This window comes from Gambusia affinis, linkage group LG01, assembly GCF_019740435.1.
Source record: "Gambusia affinis linkage group LG01, SWU_Gaff_1.0, whole genome shotgun sequence".
NCBI classification, from domain to species: domain Eukaryota; kingdom Metazoa; phylum Chordata; class Actinopteri; order Cyprinodontiformes; family Poeciliidae; genus Gambusia; species Gambusia affinis.
This window is the reverse complement of record NC_057868.1, coordinates 8,559,317-8,585,817: the sequence shown is the minus strand read 5'-3', so window position 1 is coordinate 8,585,817 and position 26,501 is coordinate 8,559,317. Positions and strand designations below refer to the sequence as shown.

The 26,501-nt window shown below is 40.9% G+C and overlaps 2 protein-coding genes and 1 long non-coding RNA gene across 4 annotated transcripts; 2 read left to right on the top strand and 1 right to left on the bottom strand.

Moving 5' to 3' along the window:
* The first annotated feature begins 743 nt into the window (after positions 1-743).
* Positions 744-8,851, top strand: LOC122834307 (PPARGC1 and ESRR induced regulator, muscle 1). Its single transcript, XM_044122631.1, has 4 exons — positions 744-842; positions 2,362-5,903; positions 7,205-7,321; positions 7,635-8,851. Exons 2-4 carry the CDS (start codon positions 2,384-2,386, stop codon positions 7,748-7,750), a joined length of 3,753 nt encoding a protein of 1,250 aa, XP_043978566.1. The 5' UTR covers positions 744-842; positions 2,362-2,383; the 3' UTR covers positions 7,751-8,851.
* A 1,450-nt stretch (positions 8,852-10,301) lies between these two features.
* Positions 10,302-25,215, bottom strand: plekhn1 (pleckstrin homology domain containing, family N member 1). Of its 2 annotated transcripts, none has more exons than XM_044122582.1 (16): positions 24,922-25,215; positions 22,482-22,572; positions 22,156-22,317; positions 21,380-21,460; positions 20,629-20,719; positions 18,931-19,064; positions 18,064-18,210; positions 16,682-16,762; positions 16,505-16,580; positions 16,137-16,282; positions 15,767-15,922; positions 14,337-14,579; positions 13,842-13,997; positions 13,355-13,594; positions 13,082-13,142; positions 10,302-11,094 (listed from the first exon to the last, which is right to left on the bottom strand). In XM_044122582.1, the coding sequence occupies exons 1-16, from the start codon at positions 24,993-24,995 to the stop codon at positions 10,910-10,912; spliced, it is 2,124 nt and encodes a 707-aa protein (XP_043978517.1). In that variant the 5' UTR covers positions 24,996-25,215; the 3' UTR covers positions 10,302-10,909. The 2 variants fall into 2 exon arrangements, with proteins under 2 accessions (XP_043978517.1, XP_043978525.1); XM_044122590.1 differs by having other exon boundaries at positions 10,308-11,094; positions 13,355-13,591; positions 24,922-25,129.
* LOC122834302 lies at positions 11,101-22,269 on the top strand. Its single transcript, XR_006371174.1, has 3 exons — positions 11,101-12,295; positions 21,986-22,075; positions 22,168-22,269. It is a non-coding gene; the product is annotated as an uncharacterized LOC122834302 (long non-coding RNA).
* Positions 25,216-26,501: the final 1,286 nt, after the last annotated feature.

Below are 26,501 nucleotides of genomic sequence, written 5' to 3'. Positions count from 1 at the left end.
CCTCAAATCTGATGAACAAATAAATGAACAAAATCAAAATTATGCGATTAAGGAAACACAAAAATGTTGGAGAAAGGCCAGACTGAAGCAAATGTATTTGAATATAAAGACCATTGCATGACTACATTACACCTAACAATGTGATGAAATATAACATTGCCCTTCATGTGACGGATCTGACCTCTCACCATATATCATTCAGAAGAAAAGCTTTAATTTGACAATTTAAAAAGATGAATAATTGTTTGACGTTTTGCCTGTCCTATAACAAATCCTCCATTCCTTTTCTTTTATTCCCAGGTTGTATCTGGAAACATTAGGAGGGAAAGACTTGAATCGACTCTGCAACCATCACGTCACTTTGTCACCAGCTGACTGACACACACTTTCACATGATCCTGCAGCTCTACAGTTACTGACAGGCTACTGCTCCCTCTGCTGGATTTGAACTCTTGATGAGAAATCACAGCGCGCAAGTGATTAAAAAAAAATTTTAAAATCTCCCAAAATGAATTAGTACAGGATTTCACAGGTCAGCAACAAGTCAGGACACTAAAATTACATTCAAAACCACAGCGTTACCAGTGAATCTGTGTGCTGGCGGAAAATCTATTTAAAGTTCTGAAATATTATACCTCTGTCAGACACAGCTGCCTGTAAGAACACTGCGTGTATTACGTGATCTAAAGCACCGCTCTATATTTAACAAATCATGGGGCTTGCTGCACTGCTTGCTGCTGCTGCAGCAGGAGACGCCCACCAGAAAGAAAACGACATGGCTCTGCAGAGTCTACCCCCACCTCTGAACTGTGTGGACCGAGGTCACAGCTGAAGCAGGACAGGTAGGAACCTGTGGAAGAGTGGAAATGTATGTGTTCGATAACCAAAATAAAACTGTAAAAGGACTTCCTGCTTTTAGAACACTTTCATTTATATAAATCTCATTGAAAGAGGATACATTTCTGAGTATGTTATTTGCATGATTAGTAAATGTTTCAAAATTCTACTCAGATAAAATAATATGTTTTTTTTTTTTATTCCTAGCTCTTTTAGTGTACGTGTTTAGTTAACCTTGTCACATTCAAGTTCAATATTTACGCTAATAGAGAAAGTGATTACTTCTACATGATAATAACAACGATAATAAAAACAACTATCATGAAACATTCCATGTATATTACTAAATGTCTTCAATTAAAACCGAACTAACCTGCATATTTATCAGTATATTTTGCGAATATGTGTAAAAGAAACTTAAAATGATTTCATCTGCTACTGCTGCAGCATACCCCTACGCTAAAATATTCAGACAAAAAATCTATTTTGTTTTAGTAGGTTTATTCATTCTACATTTAAAAACATAATTTGTTTAAAAAAAATCAACCCACATATCTAGGAAGAGTCCAAATCATCATTCACTGCTTAGAAGATTCTTTTTAAAATACTTTCCACTCATAAAAAGATCTTCAAACTGTAGAAAGGCGGACTTGCAGTGGTTCCTACCTTTGACTTGCCCTCCTTGTGTCTGTAGTAAGTATAGCACGCTTATTGTTTGTAAAGTTTTTGTATTTTAATAAATTGAAGTCAGTGATGTTTACTGTCGCAAATGAAATTTTTTTCAGGAAAGGGTCCAGATTATTTCTTGTTCTGTGTTCATGCAGAAAATATGAAAGTATTTTCTTTGCACTGGAACTTAAAAACTTGCAACATGTTTGTTACAACTGCAGCATGTAGCTTTTCTAAAAATATGTTTATGACACATTTCATAAAATTTTCATTATGTTGTTACAGTAGAACATAAAACAGATAATCGCCCTTGTGTTCCTACTGCCAACTGAAGAAACACACGGTTCAGTCAGAAACAACCGATTAGAGCCAGGAAGAGGGATTTATGGCTGTCAATCACACTCATGTACCTACAAATAAATATGCTAATAGCAAACAGAAAAAAGTGTTTGTCCGCTGTCATCTTTGGCCATGCCAGCTAGCCTACACATTCACGACAGGCTTCGTTGTGCGGAAGGAGCTGTAGCGTAGCAAAGAACAAGGAAGAGGGTGTGTACAGCGCATACACAAGCTTGATTGACAGCGTTAAGACCCTCCTCCTGGCTCTGATTGGTTGTCTCTGACCAAGCTGTATGCTTCTGCAGGTGGCAGTAAGACTACAGGGAGAAGTAGGAAATTATCTGCATCATATTTTACTGTCACAACAAGGTGACAGTTTTAACAAATATGTAAAAAAACAAACAAAAAAACAACGTATTTTTTAAATAAAAGTCACCTACTTCAAAATATGTATCCATTGTACATCTGGCAATGTCGAGATCATCTTAAAGTAACAAATTTGCTTTTACATCACAGGTTCTGTTGAACCCAGAGCCAGATGGAAGACTTTGAATACAGCTTGGAGATCAGCGACCAGGACTGGGAGTGCTTCTTTGCGGAGTGTGAGGAGTGCAACCTACTTCCTCCTTCTATAGCACATGTAGATGACTCGGGGATGAGTGATCTCGATGACACTCTTCTCACCCAGAGAGCTCGAAGAGAATACCCAACCCTGGGCTCCCCAGTAAACAACCACCCAGTGGACGGACCCCTAAAACGCGGTGACTCTTCTCCTGTGGCGCGATGTTCTGAGACAAAAGAGGGCAGCGGATTTGACAGTGTCCTCTCTGGCAGTGAGGAGGACATACACCTGCAGTCTGTCAACTTATTTTTTGAGAGGCTTAAAGGTCTAAATGAGACTGAGCCAGACCAAGAGAGAGCTGGAAACAACAGAGAGGCAAAACAAGGGGAGCACCAAGTCAGTGGAAGCGCTCTGCCAAAAGGCAGCGCTAAGTGGAGCATGCTGCCTGATGGAGTGGAAAAAGCATTTGGCAAACAGAGCCAGAGGCCTGTCGACCCCATCTGGAACATCAACACAATGAAAACAGATACAGCCGAGTCCCACTTTTTCTCAGAACCTGAAACCTGCAGCACCTCTCCCTTGAGCTTTTGCAAATCACCTGAAACAGAGTTATGCATAACAGAGGGCGACTTTACAGACAGTGTGGTCGACGAGGTAGCAGGGCGCAATCCACTCCATGACTCAACAGAGAGCATCGTTGGTTCAGATTCAAGACCTCGGCCCTGCAGATTGGAAATGTGGAGAAGCATGGACGACGTCAAGCAAGACACGTTGACAAGTCCGGAAAGTTTCTGCACAAAGTGGAGCTACAGAGAAGACAAGATATCGTCTCCTGAGGGGTCCCAGTTAGTCTCACTGAGGAGGAAGCGGAGGCGGAAGAGACGACTCAGTCTGGAGGCAGGGGAAGGAGGACATCTATGTGAGAGGCACTCAAAGGAAGACCATTTGACGGTAAAAGAAGGAAGACGTCTGTTTTTATCGACGGAGACACTCGATTTAAAAGAACATAAAAATCTCACGTATGTTCTCACTCCGAATCCCGCCACCATCAAGTTCCCAGAGAATTTCTCTGCTCAGGAGATAAAAATTGAGCTCTCGCTCTCTGTTTCCCCAAGCGACAATCAGTACCAACCACTGCAACAGAAAGCATGCACAGACAGCAATTATTTAACCAACCACACACCCAAACCCCCTCTGAGTCAAAGTGATGACACTACTAACGATGCAGCAAATTCAAAACCAAACTGTGAGTTTCAGGTTGCAGAAACCCCCAGTTTGATTGGAAATCACCCCTTCTTGCCAGTTTCAGCTGCCAAAGTGGAAAAAGAAAAGTCAAAGGGTCAGAGGCAGGAAGCGAAATCTGCCAATCTTCCTCCATCTGATGAAAGAAATGTGTCAGCCAGTGACTGTAAAAATGAACAACATGCAAAACATTCAACAGCAGAGGTCAAATCGGTCACCTGTTTAGCGTGTGCAGAGTCATGTGCTCCTGCCGTGGAAGTCATCCAAAACGGCAAACTATCCACTGCTAAGTCAGCCCTGGCGGCGGAGGCTGGAAATTCTGGCCTGGAGAAACGCACAGTGTGTCAAAGTGACTTTGAAAGTCAAGAACAGCTGGAAAGTGATGGTCAGAACACAAATCAAAGTGACACTACACTGGAAGAGAATCCCTTTTCTGTGTACACAACTGGAGGGATCACTTCTGAGCCAGGGGCATTCCAAGAGGAGACTTTGGATGAAGTAATCAGTTCTTATCTAACATCAGAGCACATTAATAAGTCAGCTAACAATAGCTACTTATCTGGAAGTGTTTCTGGTTTAGATATAGAACAACAAACAGATTCTTTAGAGGTTCTAACATCAAATATTTTATCAGAGAAACACAAAAATGTACAAATGTCACCAATTTCAAACTCGGCAAGGGACATTCAGACAGAACCTGAAGCTTCCCAAAATGAAAACTTACAAACATCTGCTCCAGATATCACACATGTGTCATGTCTCCCCACTCTGGACTCTGAACCAGCCCTTTCACTTTCCAGTGAAAACAAGTTTTCAGTTTTTTGTTCAGCTGTTAATGAGCACGAATCTGTTCAAGTAGAAAAAGAGCAGTCAAACCTCTTGGCTGATCAGGAAGCAAACCGTACATTTTATGGATCCAATAGCAAAGGAGAATCAAAGTCTGACTTTGCGTGTAAAGAGAAGAAAGTCGTTACTGCATCCAAAGTTGTGGATGAACCAGGCAGGATGCCGAATTCTGTGTTTGCAATGTCGTCATTCTGGAGCGAGATGGAGAAGCTGACAATAAACGACATATTGGGCTTACGAAATGCAGATAAGCCTGTTCTACACGGTTTACTTCCAGCTGTAACAGAAAGCGAGGAAACAGTGGTTGATTCGGGCATTTTTACTGAAGAGGATGAGCCCAATCCAGAAGAAGCCACTGAAGAAGTGGGTGAGGTTGTTTCCTCATCTTCACAATCTTTTACCTGGCAGAGTGATCCTGTGCTAGTCAGTCAAAATCCAGATTCAGGTCCAGAGAGCATGATGTTGGTATGTGAGACTGATTCCCAACCTGTGCTCACTGAGAGGCCTCAGAAATGCCTCAAAAAGATATCGAAAATAGTCAGTGTGCACAATTTGCCAGCCTTGGAGTCAGATTTGTATAGCCACACATGCAAAGCCGATGGATTACAAGTCTTAGAAGAACAAAAAACAGAAAACCTGACCATTTTTGCTGAGAGTGGCACATCAAAGAAAGACACAACTTTATCTTCGTCCTCTACAAACACCTACAGGATCTCATTCACAGACATATTTCAGTACTTCTTTGGAGGAAAACAGTCCATTTCCAGCCAGCCAGCAAGTGAAGATACAACCACGCTCTACACCAGTGGAAACACTGTCCCTGAAACTTACGATCATTTCTTTTCAGAGTTTGACAACGAGAGCTTCTTCTGCCCTCTCTTAACAGCAGCAGAGAAAAACAAAGGCAAGCCAGTTCCGATATTCTCGTACTCTCGCTCAACTTGCAGAAACTTTCAGTTCCCAGAGGCCTATGAACACTTCTTTGCATCCTCCTCATCTGACGATTCATCTGGGGAATCTGACGAAGAGGAAAACTACTGCCCAGTGAAGGTGGTGACTAGGTTCAGCCGTGAACTCAACTCCAGGCAGATTACCACTGATGTCTACGAGAATTTCTTCACAGATAGTGACATCACAGAGAATCTCTTCTCTCTGAGTTCACTCTCCTTCAGGAAGGTTAGCTTCACAGCTCCTGCAGCCCAGGAGGAGGGGACAGACTTGCTTGTGCCCACAAGGCAGAGCTCCAGTCATCAGTTTCAGAAGATTGGTTTTCCTGTCAACACGCTGGGCAGCCCAGATGTGATGTTTCCCGACCCACTGCTGTACCACCTGGAGGAAAGGATTTCCAGACAGATCGCACTGCAGCCGTGCAGATACGAGGGGTTGGAGGTGACTGTTTCTGATCCAAGTAAGCTAAATTATTTACAGTGCACACAGTAAACAAAAGGGAAAATCTTATTAGGCTCTTATAGTTGGGGTTGCCACAAATCCATTTGTCGTAATTGCATTATAGTACTTCATAAATGACTTTATTGTATACAATGTCTGCGTGTGTTGGACCCTCGACCACAAAAACATATTTCTTGAGGTGACAGGAAGTTCAATTGCCAAGGTACAGATTATACAAAAAGAATAGGAGCCTCAAGACTTAAATGCTGCACCCTAGGTTATGAAGCAGCAGGACCAATATCCTCCTTTATTGTGATAGGAAGGGTTAGGAAGTCCATGTGGACAGCTCCAAAGTTCAGTCCAGTTTGAAGGTGCTATTGTTCAAACAGGGGCTTTGTTTTTGTTTAGCAGCCTCTTAGTCCTTAGACTATTAAAAGTATCTTAACTATGGACAATGACCACAGTGTTCAACAGCTTTAGCTTTGTGATTGGCTCAAGCCTTGATGCTTCCTGGGTCTCTCCTGAACTTCTCAATCATTTTTTTTCCCAGCTGTGGGGAACAAATTGGGTCCGAAGGTTACAACCTGGTCACAGTTGGGTTTTTCCAACACGTCAATGATCCCACACATGAAAACTAGCTTTCTGGAAAGAGAACAGTTTAAATAAATCATCAAAGGGCAAGAAATTAATACTCCATTATTGCCACTGAGAAGTGTTTGTAAATTTCTCACCAGAACTGTTTATGAGTACATGCAACCTAAGCCAAAACAAATTTAGCTCCGTCCTCTGGACAACACAATAGTAACTCATCTGACTTTTTCAGTCCGTCTCTCTTTGTTTGTCTCACATGTTGGCGGTTGTGGTGTAGAAATGTCACCCACTCTACCCTAACATTTGAGACTGGGACAGATTCTCTTTCCCCAGCTGTCAGATGACACTGAGAGAACGCCATGCTAGAGCCAGGAGGCATGGTCCTACGTGATAACTCGACTTCACTCAATGAGAGTCCCTTCTAAGCTGCCAAGAGCGCAGATATTTATGCTTAGAGGGGAAGTTGAGCTACCTGCTCTTAGAGTGTCTTTTTGGAAATCTCTCTTTTTCAAAATGCACTTGCCTTTAATTCATTTTCTTATTGTTTTGAAAAAAATTACATCTTTGTCTGAACAGTTTAGTTTCATCTTTATGATATTAGTACAGGTTTTCTGAACTTCTCAGCTGAAATCAATGTCCTGTCTTGGCAGTATGAGTAGTTTTCTATAATCCCATGTGGCACAGTTGCATAAATAGTGCATTTATTTAAAATTATTCCTATTATTTCAGGGTTAGATGCCCCCTTCCTGCCTCTGAAACAGTCGGATATGTGCTTGGTTTGTATTGCGTTTGCTTCATGGGTACTGAAGACCGCTAATCCTGAAGCTGGTGATGCCTGGAAGGCTGGTGGGTATATTACTACTGTGTGAAGCACCAATAAGCCTTAATGTAGTCAGAGAGCTTGCAAATAGTGCTTTGTAACTTAAAGTTTTTTTTATTCTGACATTAAATGGGAAATGTACAACTTAGGAGAGACTGTAAGGACTTTTAGTATCACTTTTAGGCTATGTCGAGATTTCTTAAACATACAACCTGAAACTAAACTATTTTAAAAATAAAATCAGATTTTAAAACAGCAAGCTGTTATTTCCAATATTCCAATATTTCCAATCTCCTGTGAGTATTGTCATGACTCTCATTCGGGTTCTCCTTTCTCTAGTCCTCCTGGCAAATGTGAGTGCCCTCTCTGCCATCAGATACCTGCGCAAGTACGTCAAAGTGGAGCCTGCAGCCAGTGAGACGGAGCGCCGCTATCCTGCCTTAACAGAGTCTTGATCTTTCTCCATCTAAACAATTTTTTGTATTGAGCCTCTAAAGGACATCAGTCCTTAGAAGAAACAAGAGTTTCATTGACCTCTCTAGACATTCATTTTCAGCTTCAGATTGTTTTAATTTTTGTTAAACTTTTTAAATTATTTGTCCCTTAAAGCCTGAGAGCATTTATGTGAGGTTTAAAATGACCAAAGGTAAGAAAAGAAGGTTTGAGAAATTTGTAAATAATGACGGGAGATGAGTTTTCTCTGAGCTGGACAGACTTGAGATGGCATGACAGATGAATGTGTGATAAATAAATGTGAATCTGAGGCACTTTAGCAATTCAGGGGGAAGTCTTTGACCCTAAATGGGAATTTTATGTATCAGATGCTTTTATTCCAGTATGTAAAATATTCTTATCACCAATTACTTGTCGAGTTTGAAGAAGCAGGATTCAATGTTATATTAAACATGGTAGTTCACCGAAAGGAAAAGAATGTTTTACTTTAAGAACAGCATTTTGTGCCAGTATCAATCATGTAATAAATTACTTGAAGGGCATTTTGTTCCTGGTAGATCATCTGTAAAGTCCTGAGCGATGTTTTGTTGCTGTGCATGTCACACTGAGATGCTGGTTTATTTAAAAGAAGAAAAAAAAGTATCTCTGATGTGTGTTCTGGTTCTTGTTCAAGAAATACTCAGACATGTCGCGGCTTAAACACTAGGGGGCGACTCCTGTTCTAAGAAGACTAACCTCACTTGTCAAGTCGTTTCTTTTGATGAATTCAGATCGTGAAACACGTAAATATTAGAAAAAATAATATTAGTAAATACAAAAAGCAGTTTTTAAGTTATAATTTAAATGACAAATTATACAAAAGCCCTCCAACTCAACCTGACCTTGAATAGAAAACTAATTCCTCCTTTTTGACTGTTATTCTGGGCTTTTCTGTGACCTGGATGGGACAACGTTGCACTCCTGAAGAGACTAAAGATTCTCACTGTTGATCACCGTAGTAACAAAGCCTTAGAAATTGTCTTGTAACCCTTTCTAGACAGTCCAATATCATAATTTCTTTTTTTTTTATTTTTATTTTTTTAGATCAGGGCATGATGTGTTTCTTTTATTAGATGTTTTACTCTACTTCATGTTGTCAAAAAGGTTCTTGTCACGCGATTGTTTGATTCTACAAGTGGTATTCATGCATGATTTATTAAGAAGCAATGATGTTTTCACATTGGGCCAGGTTGAATTGGATATCCCTTGTTCCTTTCTTAAATCGTAATTTAAAACAGTTTTTTTGTATTTTCACAAGTTATCTTTGTCTGATATTAAACTTTGTTTGACAATGTAAAATATTGACAAAAAAATAATCTGTAATTGAAATGTTTTAGACCTAAATCTAGAGTTTGAAATACAAATTAACTCAATTAACTAAATTATACAGTCCAACAGTCACACTCACTATTCAGGAAAACAATTTTTCTCCAGTAGATGGAAAACTTGTTCCACCCAAACATTCATCCATTTAGTTTCAAGTGAGTGAATTTACTTTGAAAAGTTAGTAATTCCACTACCAGAGTTGATTTTTTATTTTTATTTTTTAAAGAAATATGATCAAATCAATCCAAGTCTAAGTTGAGTAAATTTAGACTTGCCTGAGTAAAACACAATTGAGTCAAGATCAGTTCATCGAGGAGCCACAACTGACTACATCAAGTCAATGACTCTGTAGCAATCCCTTATTCTGAAGAAGGATGTGAACAGTTGACTGCAATTTTAATGAATAATATTTGATGCAGAAATGTACCAAGATGAGTCACCTTTCTTAGGAACGGTAAGGATTTCAAAATTATTAATCTAGGTTATACAAAATCAAGTGTTTTTTAATTTGCTACAAGTGGTAGCATCCCCCATATATCACCTTAATGCTCAAAAGGTAGATTTTCTTTTCATTCTTTAGAAATTTCTCTGAACTTTTATGATGAAAATGAAAAAATGAAATGAAAATGACACTCTAACTAAAGAGTCTGCTTTAGGTTATGATGAACAGTGTAATGAAAAGGGGAGGAAAACATTCTTTACACACTAAGCCCTTTGTTTGTTTTCTATACCGGCCTTTACCAGCAGTCAAAGTGTGAGAGGAATGAGACACATTGGACAGACAGTCCATCACAGAGACACACAGGACATAAAAACACAGACATACAGAAAGAGAATTAGATTTTACCTTTAAAGAAATACAGAAAAACCAGTCATACACAATAATAACATGCAAAGGATGATCCCAGATGTAAAACCAGAACTAAATTAACAAATATGCTTATTAAGCTGACATCTGTCTCTAAAATCTGAACATATTAGAATCTGACAATATAATTAGGAAAGCCTTTTTTTCATAAAAGATAATCTCTTTTTTGTTATAAGTTTACATTTCAAGTATTCTTTTTTATGTTTTATGTTTAGCATTTATTTTTCACCTCGGTTTTTAAAAAAAACAGTTTCTAAATAATTTCAAAGATCATCCTACAACTTTGTCACACCAAAAATGTTCGAAATAAAGAGACAAACTTGTGGGTATATTTTCCACTCTTTTATTTTCAAAAATTAATAATAAAAAACACACCAAACAAAAATAGAAAAGTCACACATTTACATTGTGTAAAGTTTTACAATGTTAGCACCTTTAGGACAATCGGTTCAAGCCGCATCTTTTTCCGTTAACAATGCGGCTTATTAAATGTACAACATTTACAAACAACATAATCACATACTTTGTAACAAGTCAAGCTGTAATGGAATGCTTTTACTGATTTAGATTAGAAACAAAATGAAACAGTACATGAAAGAATTATAAAGATAATGCAAATGAAATAGCAACAATGGAGTTAAATAATACATAAAATAATAATTATTATTATTATAAAGTTACATACAAGGCACTGTATGTGCCCATCTTAAATGCTACAAATGAACCAGACGAGTGAAATGCGTCTGTTGCATTGTCTTATTTTTTCTCCCACTCTCCCGACATCTGACAAAGCACTTCCTCAGATTTGTTACTCCACACTGTACACAACAGCAGATGCTCCGGCCACAACCGTTGGCTTTTATTATCCCTGTGATAGTGATCTGATGTTTGCGCACGTCCAGACGAGTGCCGGGCCTTTTGTTTTGTTTTAGCACCATTTCTGCCGAGTTGCCATGGGACCAAGGCCCTGGGCCCCAAAGTCTAATCCTGTCCACTGTGTCGAAATTCCACACGCCGGCTGAATCATCCCAGTCTCACCGTCGTACTCCCAAATGTTGTCATAGTCTACTTCCTGGTCATCTGGGTCCGTGGGTTCGAGGTAAGAATGGCGATCTATAGGTGAGAGAAAATTCCCATACAATTAGTTTCAAACAAACTTTTTTATGATTGTACAAACTTGGACAAAGTCCCAGAGTAGGTGTGTCTTTGTCTTGTTCCACACTACAACCGCAGAGTAAATCCTGAGGAGTAGCATGCCGCAACAAACTCATTGTTACTCTTCTAATAATACAAAAAGATGCAAGTTGACAAATGAAATGACATGTCACCAACCTGCCAAAGAATCTCTTTGTAATAAATTACTATCAGACGGTTCTATTGCGTCCTGTCAGTCACAAAGAAAATGTATAACCTGTCTGAACGTTCTTAATCATGAGACGTCACACGAATAGGCCCCGCTCCAGAGGCACGTTTTGCACACTTAATGCGCCTTAACTTCTGTAACCTTTCAACCATTTGTCATATTGCTGACAGAAGCAAGAGCTCAAACAATCCAAACCGAGTGTATCCAGTGTTAAATTAGCCATTTAGTTACATCTAAGTTCCATCAATCACATTTGTCAGAGGTCTAGATTTAAAGGGTGCCAATTATTGTGCCTGTTTTTCCATCCAATCCTCAAACGCAGCGTCTTTGTCACAATTAGAGGCACTTACTGTATGCATGTAGTGCCTTGCAAAAGTATTCACACCTCTTGACCCTTTTCACCTTTTGTGCTGTTCCCACAGATTTTACGTATAGACCAACCTTGAACCAGGTTCTTATCCCGGTTTTAAGGTCATGGCTTAGTAACCTTTAATCACGGAACAACATCAGTGTGTATGAGGATTTTTTAATAACTAAAAACAACAACAAAACTTACTTCAAAAGTAAAATAGATTTTATGTTCAGAAACTTGAAAAGTGGCATGCATAGAACTGAAGGAGATTTGGTTGGATTTTCCTCATTTCATAAAGAAGCTTAAGCAGGCGTAACCAATGCTTAGGTAGATAGATTATACAACAAAACAACCACTGTCAATGTCAGTGTTCTGACATTTTGAAATAAGACTGTGTCCATATTTTAGAATAAAACACTTTCAAATCAATTTGGAGTTGTTTTGCTATTTTGATAACCTAGTTTCCCAGCTGCGCCTGAACGCAGCATGTACAACTCTTGGGGAAATTCGATCTTGTCAACGGATGCTACAGGTAGCTATTTGGACTTTTCTCCACAATCCGGAATATTAATATTCCGGATAGGTGAGAGAATCTATAGGTGAGAGAAAATTCCCATACAATTAGTTTCAAACGTTGTTTTAGGTGAGTAATTCAGTAAAGTTATTGTGGCTGGAAAGACGGTGACAGAAAGCTGTGGTTCGGTGACGGTCCACTTTTCTTTCTCAATTGTAGCTTCTTTAGCAACATTAGAAAGTACCCGGGAGTCCTCTCTGTTTTGTGTCGGTGACACTTTTTAAAGTTGCGCTACAAAATCTTGCTCTTGGCTCCTCCGCAGATAAATATTCCGCGTGTGTCCGGGTTGGAAATAGCGCTGAATTCGCGTGATACATGAGCGTACCGAACCCACAGGGCTTTACCGGTGTTAAGTCTTTCGTGTTTCACCATCAGATACCGTTCACCCAGAGTCTTCTCCCCTCCCCGGATATCATTATGCCACTACAAAGTGTCTCTGAGGCCTTCATAGAATTGGTGAATTTATACTGAGATTAAACACCAACGGACATTATGTCCTTAATAGGTGCTTTTTGAAAGTTTGTTGACTTCCTCGATTTTAATTAAGAGCATCGGGAAAAAAAGGTGACCGAGTACAATACATTGGACACTTTTCTTATATTTGTGATGTAGAAATCCACATCTCTTTTCCTCCCACTAAGCATTGTGTTTGTCTGTTACTTAAAAACCCAATGAATTGAAGCTTGGGGTGTGTAACTGTACAAAATGGGTAAAAGTTCAAGAGATATTAAGACTTTTGTATGAGCACACCTGAACCCTGGAGTTAAAACAGAAACCAATGAGTGCAAAGGAGTTCTTCATAAATTCTTACCTAGTGAGTAGCCATAAGGCGCAGGATAAGCGTTCCTCACTGAGCTTGATGGGAGATGCATCTGTCAGCAGATGTGAAAACAGAAAAAAATCAACAAACAATCACCATGTTCCATAGCGTGCCTTTCACTTGCAGCATCTGTTTAAATATCCCCTCCAGCACAAGTATATAAACTAGCTCTTATTCCTCATAGTGCCCTGGTATTTCTCTTTGAAGACTAGCATTCCAGAAACTGGAGCGTCCTGGGAAGTGTGGACCTGTTTCCTGCCTCACCTGCTCTTGGACGTGACCGGGCATCGGCAGGAGCTTCAGCCTCGACACGGCCTCTGCTCTCTGCTCTGCTTGGCTTTGAGGCATTTCCACATCTAGGCCTGAGACCTGCGCCTGGGTGTTGGCCAGGACCAGGTTTCTCCCAGTGCGTCTCCCCATGGGGGGAGTGCGTAGCTGGAAAGACGAGGGTAGGAGATGGGCATCCTGATGGCTGTGTTGAATTGGTTTGTTCCAGTTCTTCTGCTGAAAGAGAGAGAGACAAAATATTTGAAATAAATGTGTTTCTGTACCTGTTACAAGGCTTGTCTTCTAGAAACAAGGCTTCCAACAGTTTTATCTGGCTTTACATTATTTTTGTGAAACTTCCTCAGAGTAAAAAAGTTCCTGCACTAACAATGTCCTTGAGTTTGTTGGTGTGCACTGCTTGATATCAGGCAGTCTGTTCAGGTGTAAACTGAAACTAAAGATCCAGTGTCATTGACCCACTTACCATTGGCCTGGGCTCCTCCAGGCTGAAGATCTCTGGGGTGCAAGGCTCATCGTACAGGGGAGACAAGGGCTGACGCAGGGCGCACAAGTCAGAGTGGCGTTGGCTGGCACTCAGAGAGTAGTTCAGGGATGTCTGTGGTGTGCTCCAGCTGTTAGACTGATCCAAACAGAATCAAATGTGAGTTTAGGAAGCAAAAATTAATGCAATTTAAATAAACATTTTGAATAATCTCAGACCAATATTTGAAGCAGAAGGGCAGTAAAGAACACTTTGTTTATGAATCATAATAGATGTTAAATTATATGCATGATTAAACTGATTGATCTTTCGGCCCCAGTTTGTATTTTTCCCATCTGTTAACCCCAGAAATTGAACCCTCCCACGATCTTGCTACTGACTGTTTCTATTTCAGTTTCTGCACACATGGCATGTAAAGTGAGCCAACAGTCTCAAAGGGAATATTTGGTTATCGAGCTCGACACCAGACCGACTTACCTTGACCAGCGGGGCTTTCTCCAGCCGCTGAGGGCTGACACGGTGCAGGGCGGAGTAGGGAGTGCTGTAGATCTGAGACAGCGGGGCGCTCTCCGCAGGCTGCAGGTAGGAGCCGTGCTGCGGCGAGGAGTAGCGCAGTGACAAAGGTCTCGGGTCGCGGTCCGGCCTGGTTTGGGAGGACACGCTGTTGGTCCTGCTGCCCAGTCGGGCCGTCTCGATTGAGGAGGGGCGACTGGAGCTGTACTGTAGGGAGCAAGAGTCACATTCAGGGGGGAAAGGCAGCCATGCGAGTTTTCTTGACAGCCAATAGACTTGACTCTGTGGTGTCATAGTCTGTTTTTAGTTAACAAAGTCATTTGAGAGTTAGAGAAAAACATTTCCATCAAATTAATTGGAAGAGTTGTGGTTAAGGTCAAAAGTTTAGCAGCAACATTACTTCTGGGCACTCGGCCCTCTTTTTAAGCTAATTGGACCGGCAGGGAGGATGCAAACTCTACATCCGGGGGAGTTTGGTCAGAGGTCCTGATAATGCAGAGAGCCTCTGGACTTCAAAAGGAATCAGAAGTTTACAATCAAACTTTTTCTGCTGAGTCTGAGCTTTGAGAAGTGCATCTGGAGGGGATTTTGTCGTTTTGTTTTCCGTGTTATGGCTCACCACCTGAACAGTAGTAAGAGGAGTACCTTGGGCTTAGCCCATGCTTATTCATTTATTTGATAAAAGGTGTCACTCAGTTCTCTGAAATGCTCGCTGGTGACACGAGGACAACTAACTCCAACCATATTAATTGTTGTTTGTTTGATTAGTTTAAAACTTTAAAAGGGATAGTTAAGGATTTTACAAGCAAGCAATTAATATTTAACCTGGAGCAGATGGCTCTCTAGGATTCTCCATTTAGATTGAATCCAGATTAGTTGAGCTTGCTGAGGGAAAGCCTGACAAGACCAAAGTGGACCTCTAACATCTTAACACAACTACAATATCAAAAGTATTGTTGTGGTTTATTTAGACGCTTTTATATAAACCCTAAAACTGCTTTCATGTACGCACTGGGCAGATCTAGAAGCAGAAGAACCTTTAAAGGCAGGAAATAGAGGTAGGCTATTGCATAAAACAGGAAGATCGTCAGTGAAACACCACCTCCATTCTCCACTTCCCCTGAAAATAGACATAAGCTTCCCTACAATAACTATTAAATGCAACCCTGATGGTACTTTGAAGGTTGATAAAATAGTTTCCATAAATGGCCATGATGTTTTTAGGATTGCAGCTGAACAGAAATCTGCTCTGGTTTTGGCTGCTCTTGGACTATAATGTCTGCTTCAGCCCCTAGAAACAAGCTAATCTGGACTTTGCAAAATGTGCCAAGGGGGAAGCTCACTTCAATGATTACTGATCTATTGTTTGAATGAGCAGGACAAGGTTGACTCACACAGAGAGGCTCAGCGTATCCTGGAGACATCAGGTTTTCCTCATGAACTGGTACCTGAAGGTTCAAGGACCCTCGCCCGCTTGGCGGCTGGCTGTATTTGAGCGACTCCGCTCTTCCTTGGCTGTTTCCACTCCATCTATCAAACTTTGTTGCTTGCTAGAGATGAAAGAATGCAAGGTATTACTACCTAGTAATACAAAAACATCGTGGAATTATTTTCCATAAATAGTTTCTAGGGCTCATGGTTTCCCCACCACATGGCTCTATTCCTGCTCTACCAGTTTAGCAGATGTATTTGCTCTTTAAATTCACCATCAGCTGTAGACAGCAGCATAATGTTTCTGTGAGTGTGACAGGGAGCAGCCCTCACCTCTTTGTTTGTTGGCGTGTATATGATGTCATACACGGGGGGTGGAGGGCTGAGAACAGGGACGTCAGCGGCTTTGAACTGCTGGATCCAGTCACAGAACTCTGTCCTGTCCAGACAGGACACCACTATGGGGTTGATCAGCTTGCCTGTGAAGAGCGGACAGAGAAACAAAGACTGTCATTCGGTCTGCTTGCTCACTGGAATGTGCTACAGTAAGAACATTATTCAACAAGCGTAAAAAAACTCCCCTCTCATTCATTGAGGGGTTACGCTCTGTGACGCAAGACAATTCAAGAGCTAGCCACTTAGCATAAAACATATAATGTTCCCTTATCAACGTGCCAGTGCTGCTGATTCAACACACCTACCTTCGATCATAAAGGTGTTGGGCTTAACATCCTGACAGGGAGTGGTTACTGTAATCATGTTGAGTGGAAGCTTGCCCTGTAATCAAAAGGACACTTTAGAACAACTCCTTCATGGAAACACATAGACTAATAGGAGCACAATCTTTAAGTAGAAGAGTATAACGGGGTGAACATTACCTTATAGAAGAGCCCGTTGCTCTCCTCTGATAAGATGATCAGGGTGGAAGGGTACATCACCAGCAATCTGTCACTTTGTTCCTGTGAAGATATGGTAGTAATGAAGAACTGTTTCCTTTTCTCTCTGCAATGATTTTATCAGGTGGTAAACTTTCAACTTTCAGTAGTTTCTAGGTTCTCTTTAAAGATTAAACCATTAACACAGACAATTCCTATTGTTGTTCTCTTACATACAAAAGCCAATGGCTATGACATTCTAGCTTACTATTTTAAAACAGTAGAAATACACTTTGCTTTCAGTGTGACTCAGACTAGCTGTTAGCTTTAGCCTCTTGGACCAGCTAATCTGGATTAATACCAAATGAGGGCTCTAATGGAGTTATTTACTGCATGTAACCTCTAATATTTATTTAAAAAAATATCATTAGCATAAACTGTTGTACTAGGAGCATTTAGCTTCTGGGAACAACTGACCAGGATTGTTACAAAATGAAGATGCCAAAAGAGTTATCTTCTGCAAGAAAAAAACATTAGGTGCCTATGACATTTTAACAGGACACTGTTTAAAAAAGTTTAAAACTACACCCTTAAGGTTCTGAAAGATAAACAGGTATCTAAATTGTTCTCAAGGAAAGAAGGCAAACCCTGAGAACTCCAGAAAAGAAAAGACAGAGAGATCCGGTGCAAACAAAAACAAATAACAAGCTTTATGTTTTAATTCTCCTTTGAGAAGTTCCCCGTAAGATCTCAGGTCGAACCAGTTCATGGGGCATTGAAAGGTGTGGCAGACTGACAGAGTTTATGTTTCCTCTCTCTTGGAGAGGGCGTGTCTCTGGACGGACAGCTGACATTCCAGCTGTGAGGTGAGTCGAGTTGCTCTGTGAGCCGAGCAAATGCCTATCTCACGCCCAAGCCCTAAATCACATCAATAGAGCTGCCGCTGCTTCCCATGAAGAATTAACAGATATTCATGCTAGACGTGTCAGAACTTCTGCTTTGATTAGCTGCTGTAGCAATATTTATAGAGCTCTTATCTGATTCTTTTCACTGATACGTCTTGCCATCTGGTTAAATGCTGCCAACTCTGAGGTGCACTTGTAAGGAACTGCATGGTGCATATTTAGACTGAGGGAAAAATATGGACTTCCTTTTAATTCACCCATTGCATTGTGCTGTGGTAATGCAGAGTGTTGCGCAATTTGAAAACTATGAGTCACCTGTCTTCTGAGGTGATGTTATCCTGCTTTTATTCAGCGTGAGAAGAAATTCCCACACTTTGGAAACATGTTTGTGTCATGAATTAGACTCAGCTGTACTTTCCAGAAACATGCGAGTGACCAGCAGCATTGATTCACTTCTGATAAGGACAGGTAGAGTCATACCTGGCAGGGCAGGTGCTGCAGTCGGACTTTAGTTACGTAGGTGATGGGGCCCAGGCTGTCCCTCTGAGAGCCCTCCCACTCATAGATGGGCTCTCTGTTGATGGAGTTCCTCAGCTCCTCTCTTCCTTCAGATTTGTTCTGGTTTAGCTGCAGAAAGGTAAAATTGAAGCAGGATTGTCAAGTGTGAATGATCATGATCTGATTTCTATTCTTGGAATAGGAAATGCCTTAAATTCAAAGAGTTTTTAAACATCTACTACACTGGCGAGATGTGTTTAAAGTAAATTCATTTTAAAGTAAACTCACTTTACTTTAAGTGAGTGAATTTGGGAGGGTTTCTTTTAACCCCCTAACCTTTCTGTTTATGGTGCATTGCAGCAAAACAAAGTTCTTTGTGACACTTCCAAGTTTTTAAATGTTTTGGTTATTGCTCTTATGGGCATGTTTAGACAAGTAGCAATTACGTTTTTGCTCGTTATGGACCATTTGCACGTATCAGGATGAACCAAATTTTTAAAATGCTGATAATACTATGTGGTGCTTTACTTTTGTTGTTTTGTTCTCTTATGGCACATCCAGACTTGCGTGTTTCGTCAACCTCCTGTGAGGTTGGGGTCAGCATTTCAACCCTGTTCAGTTTAAAGTAGGTCGTAATGCGGTCCAAGCCTCTCCCTGTTATGCAGGGCTTCAAGGAAATCCAGCAGCGTCCTTAAGTGACTCACTGTATTTGCACACTCACACATCCTGTTTTATCAGGAGTGGCTGGAAACAAAAGTTCAGGTAGATTAAAATATACAGTCAAGCAAGGCCTTTGAGTTTGAAAATAATATCCAGGAGGAAAAGTAACTTTTTTCTTCTGTGACGTACTCTCACTCTGGTGTAGTTTTCAGGTTGGATGGCAGTGCCTCCATTCTGCTCGATGCTCTCCTTGAGGAGACCAAACCACAGGTCCATTTCTTCTTGACTGGCGCAGTAGACGATGATGGGGTTCAGGCTGACACCTGACGGACGGTATTGAAAAGAAAACGAGTCATTCGGGTGTGCCCTTCAGTCACTTTAGCATAAACAAGAAGGAAATCACTCTCCAACTTTGTTTACTGCAGGTTACGCAACAAATACAGGAAAAGTTAACACATGCAGACCACATGTAAGCTCCTGAAGGCCTCGTTGACCTGCTGTGTTTGGTATTTTGAAGATTGGAGCAAGAGCTGCCTCCCACAGACTGCTCTTACCCAGAGGGGGCAAACAGGGCCAGGATGATCCAAGCTGCAATCCCCCTCTACCTATCAGTCCTGCACATACCACAGATAACCACCAGAGATATTTTGTTTCATTTCAGCCTGTGGCTTTGTACTCTAATAGTCTGGAACTGAACCGCTGAACGTTGACCGCTCCGCGATAAGCAGTAGCTTGGCTGGGAGTTGTTTTTCTTTTACTGGCTTTAAATTAAGGGCTTTTACTTGAACTGTTTCACTCTCTTGAAGGTTTTTTTTTTTCTACTAAATTCCAGCAAGATGTGAGTATTTAAACCATCGGTTAGTTTACAGAAGTTACAAGCTGTTGTTACAAGCAATTATCCATCATTAGCCGACTTTCACAACCACAATAATTTAAACTATTCAGGGTCTTCCAGGAACTCGTCAACATCCTCCGGAGTTGCGTTTGCTTCGTCACCTTCTAACAAGCCAACATTCATCTCGCGGAGCAACTCTACATCATATCTTTCCTTTGACTCAGAACTTATCCTTCCTTCCTTCTTGCTGAGTTTCCTGTCAGTGAGGCCTCCCAAATGGCAAGAAAAAGGGTTCAGGGGAAGCGTTCCTCAGTGAGGAACGCTTCCCCTGAATATGAGAATATGAGTGCTGAAACATAACACTGGAATGTGGGAAGTCTGACCTGACAAACTGCAAGGCTAATTTACGATAAAAGGATCACCAAAGAGTTTATATATTTTGACAGCGAAGACTTTAGTCAGATGGAAATGATGAGGAGCTACAATAACAGAAACCTTACACTGCCACGACTGAGGAAGATTATCCCAAAGTGGTTTTTGTTTGCTCGTTTTCTCAAGAGAAAAACAGCAAATTTATATTTCCAGCAGATATTGATCTGCAGTTTTTGGACTGCGTCATAGATCATGCGAAGTGACAAGGTTAAGAGCAGTAGCCGGGCTTTTCAACGCGACAGCTGGGCTGACTGAGGTGCACCTGTTGTCTAACAAGCAAGGCTTTTAAGACCAGTTTACCCCCCGCCCTCGCCTGACCGATGGGTGAAGGGGTCCTGGCTCTAGTTAGTCTGGAGTTTGACTGGAGGTGAAGAGGTGAGGAGGGTCACGGCACCTTTGAATCACTGAAACAGGATAAAACGGGGGAGGCTGAAACCTGAAAATAGTGTGTTTTAAACCAAAAAATACATAAAAATAAGATGCTGAAATCTCACTGTAACTTCTAAACTCTCTGTATTTTTATTGCGAGTGATAACTAATAAAACACAACCGATGATTATAACATACCAGCTCTCTGTGCCAACAACGGCCTGGATTGTTTCTCCCAAAGACAAACGTACCGTTTATTTGGAAGGCGTATTCCTCTGGTTGGCTGTGATTACAGTTCTGCTGCAGGTTGCAGATAGAAAGCTCCTTCAGTGGTAGAGTTCCCTGTGCAAAGTAACGAGAATATATTAGACACAAAGCCACAAGCAAGCAGCTACCAGACACGTTCTGTATTTATGCAGGTGGAGTGACTGTGTGTAACCCAGCTTGAGTAGCGACAAACGCTTGTTCCTGGTTCAGAACAGCTAATAGATTTGGGTTTATCTTGCACTTAAGTACACATTTTCCACTGAGTAAAACTAAGGGTAGCCCAAGCAGCACCAGTGGTTCTGGTACCACAGCTTGAAAGCCACAGTGTAACACGTTCCCCTGTTTGTGATGTCATTCAGATCAGATTTTTACAACATTAAGGGACAATTCACCATGTTACTGAGGTCAGCCTGTGTAAATCAGTAATGAATCCCTGTCTGTCTTCTTTCTGAGCTTGTCTGCAGTCTGACTAACGCCGCGCGCAGGTGCGTAGCTGTCTCTCTTCGGCAGGCGGTTGAGTTCCCAGCATGCACAGTAAGCGGATGATTAATGGCCGCAGTCGCTTTACGAGACAGCTGAAGTAACTTAATCATACTTTCTGTTTACCAACAACGTGCTGGTAGCCAAGAGGGGGTACGCATCAAAATTTATGAATTCATAAAATCAAACTTGTAAAAGTTAAAAAGATATACATAGCTGAGACAGTGTGTCACTGTGTATTTGAAAAGTCCTCACCTGATAGGTTAGCCCAGTTGTGTTGTTGGAGACAAAATGGAGATGTGATTCAAAGAGATCCAAGTAGCAGTCGTGTATGTCCTGCAGCGGAGTTGGAAAGCCATTAATTAATAAATTCAAAACGTAGGATGAGAGAGAAATTTTTTAAATGAATCATAATATACAAAAATTAAACCAAAAATGTTACAGTTAGTTCATTCAGCATTGGATGACTCACAAAATGTTCAAGTTTCTCTGTATGTGTGATTTGTTAAAATACACTGTGTTCTTTTGCCATTGTGACGCTAGTCCTTTAATCAATCTTTGGTCCTACACTTCTGACAATGTTGTTGTGACACAGCTCTGAAAAATCACATTTCCCACCGCAAGGAGCCGACATGTCCTCTATCAGCCCCTGTGATCAGAACAACTCTCTCTACCCTGAGGTTCTAACTGTGTTGAGGAGGTTTCACAACTGCGGTAGATGAGAGCATGTCCAAACACAGTCTTGCGATCTTGTTTGATTGAAACCGAGTGGATTATTCACAACCAGCCACCACGTCAAAACCAAAGTGTGGTCTCAAAAACTGTAGAGCAACCCTGTTACTTTCCACCTGTTTTGTTCAGATCTGGATTTCCCAGGCTTCAAACGGATGACTGGGATGATGTGTCACTCTGGGCTCGGTCTATGTCACAAACCACATTGAGGAGCTAGAGGTGATGTTTGTTTTTCTTTTATTGTTGCTTTCCTGACATTTCATCATGCAGTCATTGCTAAATTATTTTGTTCCGCTCACCTGGCAGTGCAGGAAACGGAAACGAACTTTGGAGCTGTGAATCATCCGTCCGAAATTCTTCACATTGATGCTGCTCTTCTTCCACCCACTGGCCGGGTCATAGGCGAAAGGAGGGTCCCATTTTATATTCTCTATCGTCTGTAGATCTTTAGGAGACATTTCCTGCAACCAGTCACAGAAACATGAACATCCAGAAACTGTTTTAATAGTAAAAGTTGGGGTAAGATCACCGAGGAATGTTTGTATGTAGAGCATTTTTTTTATGTCGAATGGATGATTTATTGCTGTGTTATCGCTGTGTCAGGGGAGATGAAGGAGTTTCTTACCTTCCTTGGAGTGACTGTGCACAGGATATTTATGATGCTGTTGGATTTCTCCTGTCCCTCTTGGGGATTCTTCTTGCGAAACAGACGACTGCTGCATGAAAGACAAGAATGTAATTTGTTAATGCTCACAATTAGATGTTTACCATGATTAGAGATTCACAGAAAAATTGGCAGGTCACTTGGTTGATCTTCAGATTGTCTGGCATGTTGTACTCTCAAAGGTCAGATCTTTTTCCAACCAGTGAAAGCAGCATATCTAGTCACGGTAACAATGCTCCTGGCTTGAGTGTAGTTACTGAGTAATTAGACTCATAAAGTTAGCTAATTTAGTATTGATATGTATTTGTAGACTATGTAAGAGGAAGCACAAATATGGAACAAGCTGTTTCAAATAAAACTGTGATTCACTCAGGCTGCAGGAAAGTGAGAGAGAGCAAGCAGCAGAAAACAGGAAGCCAGAGCAGAGTATGGCTACGTTGGGATGTTTTAACAAAAGACAAAAGAAACATTAGCTGTGGATCCTGTTGATGTTGACATTTTATTGCAATGTAATACACCGTCATTGTCATGATTATTGTCAGACTCAGAAGTGTCTTAAAGTGTTTTTGCAAGTTTGAAGGTGAAAACTTTGCAAACACCTGCTCAATGGAAAACTCAGAGATGCTGTTTTCTTATGCTAACTTTGCTAACCATGCTGATTGCAAATAAATAATTACTGAAATATTTTGCAATTATTTATAGAAAATTTGTTTTTCTGTCTAGTTAAAATATTTGAAAAATTACACATAATTTCACATAACTCCAAGCAGTGGGTGGCGCTAACGCTTTTCTGATGCAATCCTGGGTAAGTGTGGAACATGCATTAACTGTGACTAACAAACACATAGACCCATAATGGTTTAAGGTAACCTCACATCAAAGTCTGCAAGGAAGTAAAAATGTCAACTCCAGAATCTTTTTTTTTTTTGTGCAAAAATAATCATCTGAACTTTGTAATGTCTGAAGTGGATTTCTATTGTTCACAGTTGGGAAAGATAATTTCCTGCTCTTGGTGGAGAGAATACATGTAAATAAAAAAGAGAATATATCCAGTTAAAGCTTTGCTGTAGATTAATGACTGCTAATTGTGTGTGTGTTTTTTCCCCAAGTTAATCAAAGTCACTTCCATTGCATTTACTCCATCAACGACAGCCATTTAAAAGGACAATCAGGTCTTGTGCCTCTGATGGTGAGCATATGCATAGGAAAATCAGCACTCAATGTCCCCCTTTGTTTTGCATGCTGTTCATCTGTTACCATTACTGTCACATTTTTATAAGGAAGCACGGTCGCTGCAGAGATAAAACTGGTGCTACTTTTTTTACGGTGTCAGCTCGTACTTTATCTGCTTATCTGCGCACATGTGTGCCAGTGTCCTCGCCGTGCAACAACGCAGCCTTTTGTTTGCGTGTTGGGAACCAAGGTCTGTATTCATGAAGTCCACATCCAGAATTAATCATTCATGGGTGTCAAGAGAGTGATAGTGTTCCTTTTTTTTTTTTACATCTCTTTTTATTTTGAATTGACTCGGACACAAAGGAAAGTCTGAAAGCCTCACACTGTCATGCAATCTTGCAGTTGTAAAGCGAAAGAGGTATGCATTGTAAATAATAGACAGGTAATCGTTTTGCACACCCAACATTCCCCAAGTCACTGCTGTGGCATTCAGCAGAGCTCGTCCTCATTTTCTTTGGGGAATACCTGAGCCTCACCTGATACAATGTCACAAAGAGAGAGAAGGCTACAGGAAACATGAATCCCGTTTAGAAGCTCGCTGTTCCAGTTTCACTTGTTGAGCTACCACCTTTTCTCCTTTTTTACATTATTATTACTTATCTGAAATGGGGTAAATCAGATCTCAGTGGATTAAAAACTGCATCCACAATAAGCCAATCACAATCAGATGTGACTGTGCTGCAGAGTTGGGACATGCCCAGGCATTTAATCCAAGGAGGGTGCAGGAAACTATATAGAAAACAAAATATAATCCACTAATGTGTCCTGTTCTAAAGTCATAATAGTAGGTCACTCCCCACAAGAAGTCATCACATGTTAGTGGCGCAACAAAAATTTAATTTTTTGTTATTGTAATTTTCATGAATAAATAAGGTCAAGTTCTATGTTCTAGATTTAGTGTCAGCTGAGAGGTTACCTCAGAAGCAAAAAGAATGGTAACTGGATCATTGACACTTGTGCACGGGCACGACTGGGTGTCCATCCAGTATCACCACCTGATCCACAACCAAGCCTGATAACATTCACAACCTTCAGCTCAAACTCGACAGACACCAAGAATTCCTCCCAGCTGAAATACTGAGCCTAAAATAACAAAGCATGACATGTGCTGGGAGAATACAGCAGCGCAAGTTTGGAAAACCTGGATGGGGTGAGCTCTTCTTACCTGTTTCTGCGAATGAAACTCTTGCTGGAGTACCTGAAGTTATGTTGGGGGACACATGAAATGCTGCTCCCCATGCTGCTCTGACCTGTGGAGCTGAGCTCTGAAGACAACAAAAAAAATTAAATAAATTGTACCGTTCCCCGTCTGTGATGGAGGAGCGCCGTCTAGAGAGAACCTTGTGCTCCCTGCAAAAGTCAGACTTGTTCTGTGTGAGCGCTGGGCAGGGAGAGCGTTGATGAAGTCAGAGTGTGTGAGCGTGAGTGCTGTGCGTAAAAAGGGGGTGGAGTTCAGGGCTGTGTCACAGGCTGGCTGCCTGGTGAATAAGCAGAAGGATTCTCACTCCCTGTGAAGCTGCCTCTGTCTGCTAAAATCAGACCCCACAACAAAGGCAAGGGGGACTCGGGAAGAAGTGAGCCATTTCACACCTTTCAGGAGCCAAATGGAGCTTATTGTGGGGCGATCAGTGCTACCAGGAGTTCACTTGTTGGTGTGTGTCAATCACAGGGGGAATAGAGGGACTTACCAATGGCATGACCAGACATGAAAACACACACACACTTGGGCTTTCTATTTATTGCCGGCCTTCATCACACAAGTGTCATTTCGAAACTGAGTATCTGGGGAGTTTCATTCTACTTCAGGGCATTTTGTTTTCCCCTGAAGATGTGCCTCAAGCATGTTTGCACTCCACAAACTTCTTTATATTTTGTCACATTATAAACACTAATTTCTGTTGTGTTTTACAACAGAATGTAACAGCGAAATAGAAATAAAGGGATACATGGACATTGCCTTTATTCTTCTAAGCTCTTCATAATAGCCATATTTATGGAGTGTGGAGTTATTTGGTTTCCTATCAACAAAATTTCCCACCTAATCTAAAGTTACCACGGGTTTATTGGCTGCTTCTGGAGTTAATGGTGTCTCACAAGAAGTGAGATTGTTATAGTTCTAAATTCCCAGGTTTATTTATTTATTTTTTTTCAGATGCATTAAACCTGACATGCTAAATCCTTAAGCAGTTTAATAACCTCACCCTACATAAAAGTATGTACAACTTTCTCCTGGACTTGTCTGGTCTCCATGGAGCTGTTTGTTTACCCATCTAGTTGATTTGTTTTTTATTTTTATGCGACGCTCGTGGCTCATATTTTTGTAACAGTAGGCAGACAGGAAAGCGGGTGAGGACAGGGGGAAGACATGCGGCAAAGGTTGTCGGGACCGGGAGTTGAATCCGCGACATCCGCGTCGAGGACTGAGGCGTGCTAACCCCCCTGCACCACCACAGCACGCCCCAGTTGATTTCTTAATACAAGTAGTTTCACTGGATTTTATTCAGGAGCATCAGAGTAAAGAGAGGTGATAATAAACATATTCCACTTTTTCAGATTATTAAAAAAAAAAATGAATATAGATCATTGTCAATTGTTCATTATTTTGTGCTTATCTATAACATAAAACCCCCAACAGTTATTTTGAAACTTGTTGTTCCACTAATAGATTCCAGTTTGTGTCACTGATGACTCACGACAGAAAATGTTATCTTTTGGAGCGCTGCCTCCTTAAATGGACAATGTTAA

What these genes read in the sequence shown, in the direction of transcription:
- LOC122834307 (XM_044122631.1), top strand. Translation starts at nt 2,384, where the DNA reads ATGGAAGACTTTGAATACAGCTTGGAGATCAGCGACCAGGACTGGGAG. An exon ending in GGTGACTGTTTCTGATCCAA is followed by an intron (nt 5,904 to 7,204) that starts GTAAGCTAAATT and finishes CTATTATTTCAG; the next exon opens with GGTTAGATGCCCCCTTCCTG. An exon ending in TGGTGATGCCTGGAAGGCTG is followed by an intron (nt 7,322 to 7,634) that starts GTGGGTATATTA and finishes TCCTTTCTCTAG; the next exon opens with TCCTCCTGGCAAATGTGAGT.
- plekhn1 (XM_044122582.1), bottom strand. Translation starts at nt 24,995, where the DNA reads ATGGGGAGCAGCATTTCATGTGTCCCCCAACATAACTTCAGGTACTCC. An exon ending in ATACGCCTTCCAAATAAACG is followed by an intron (nt 19,065 to 20,628) that starts GTACGTTTGTCT and finishes ACCGTCCGTCAG; the next exon opens with GTGTCAGCCTGAACCCCATC. An exon ending in TGCAGCACCTGCCCTGCCAG is followed by an intron (nt 16,763 to 18,063) that starts GTATGACTCTAC and finishes ATATCTTCACAG; the next exon opens with GAACAAAGTGACAGATTGCT.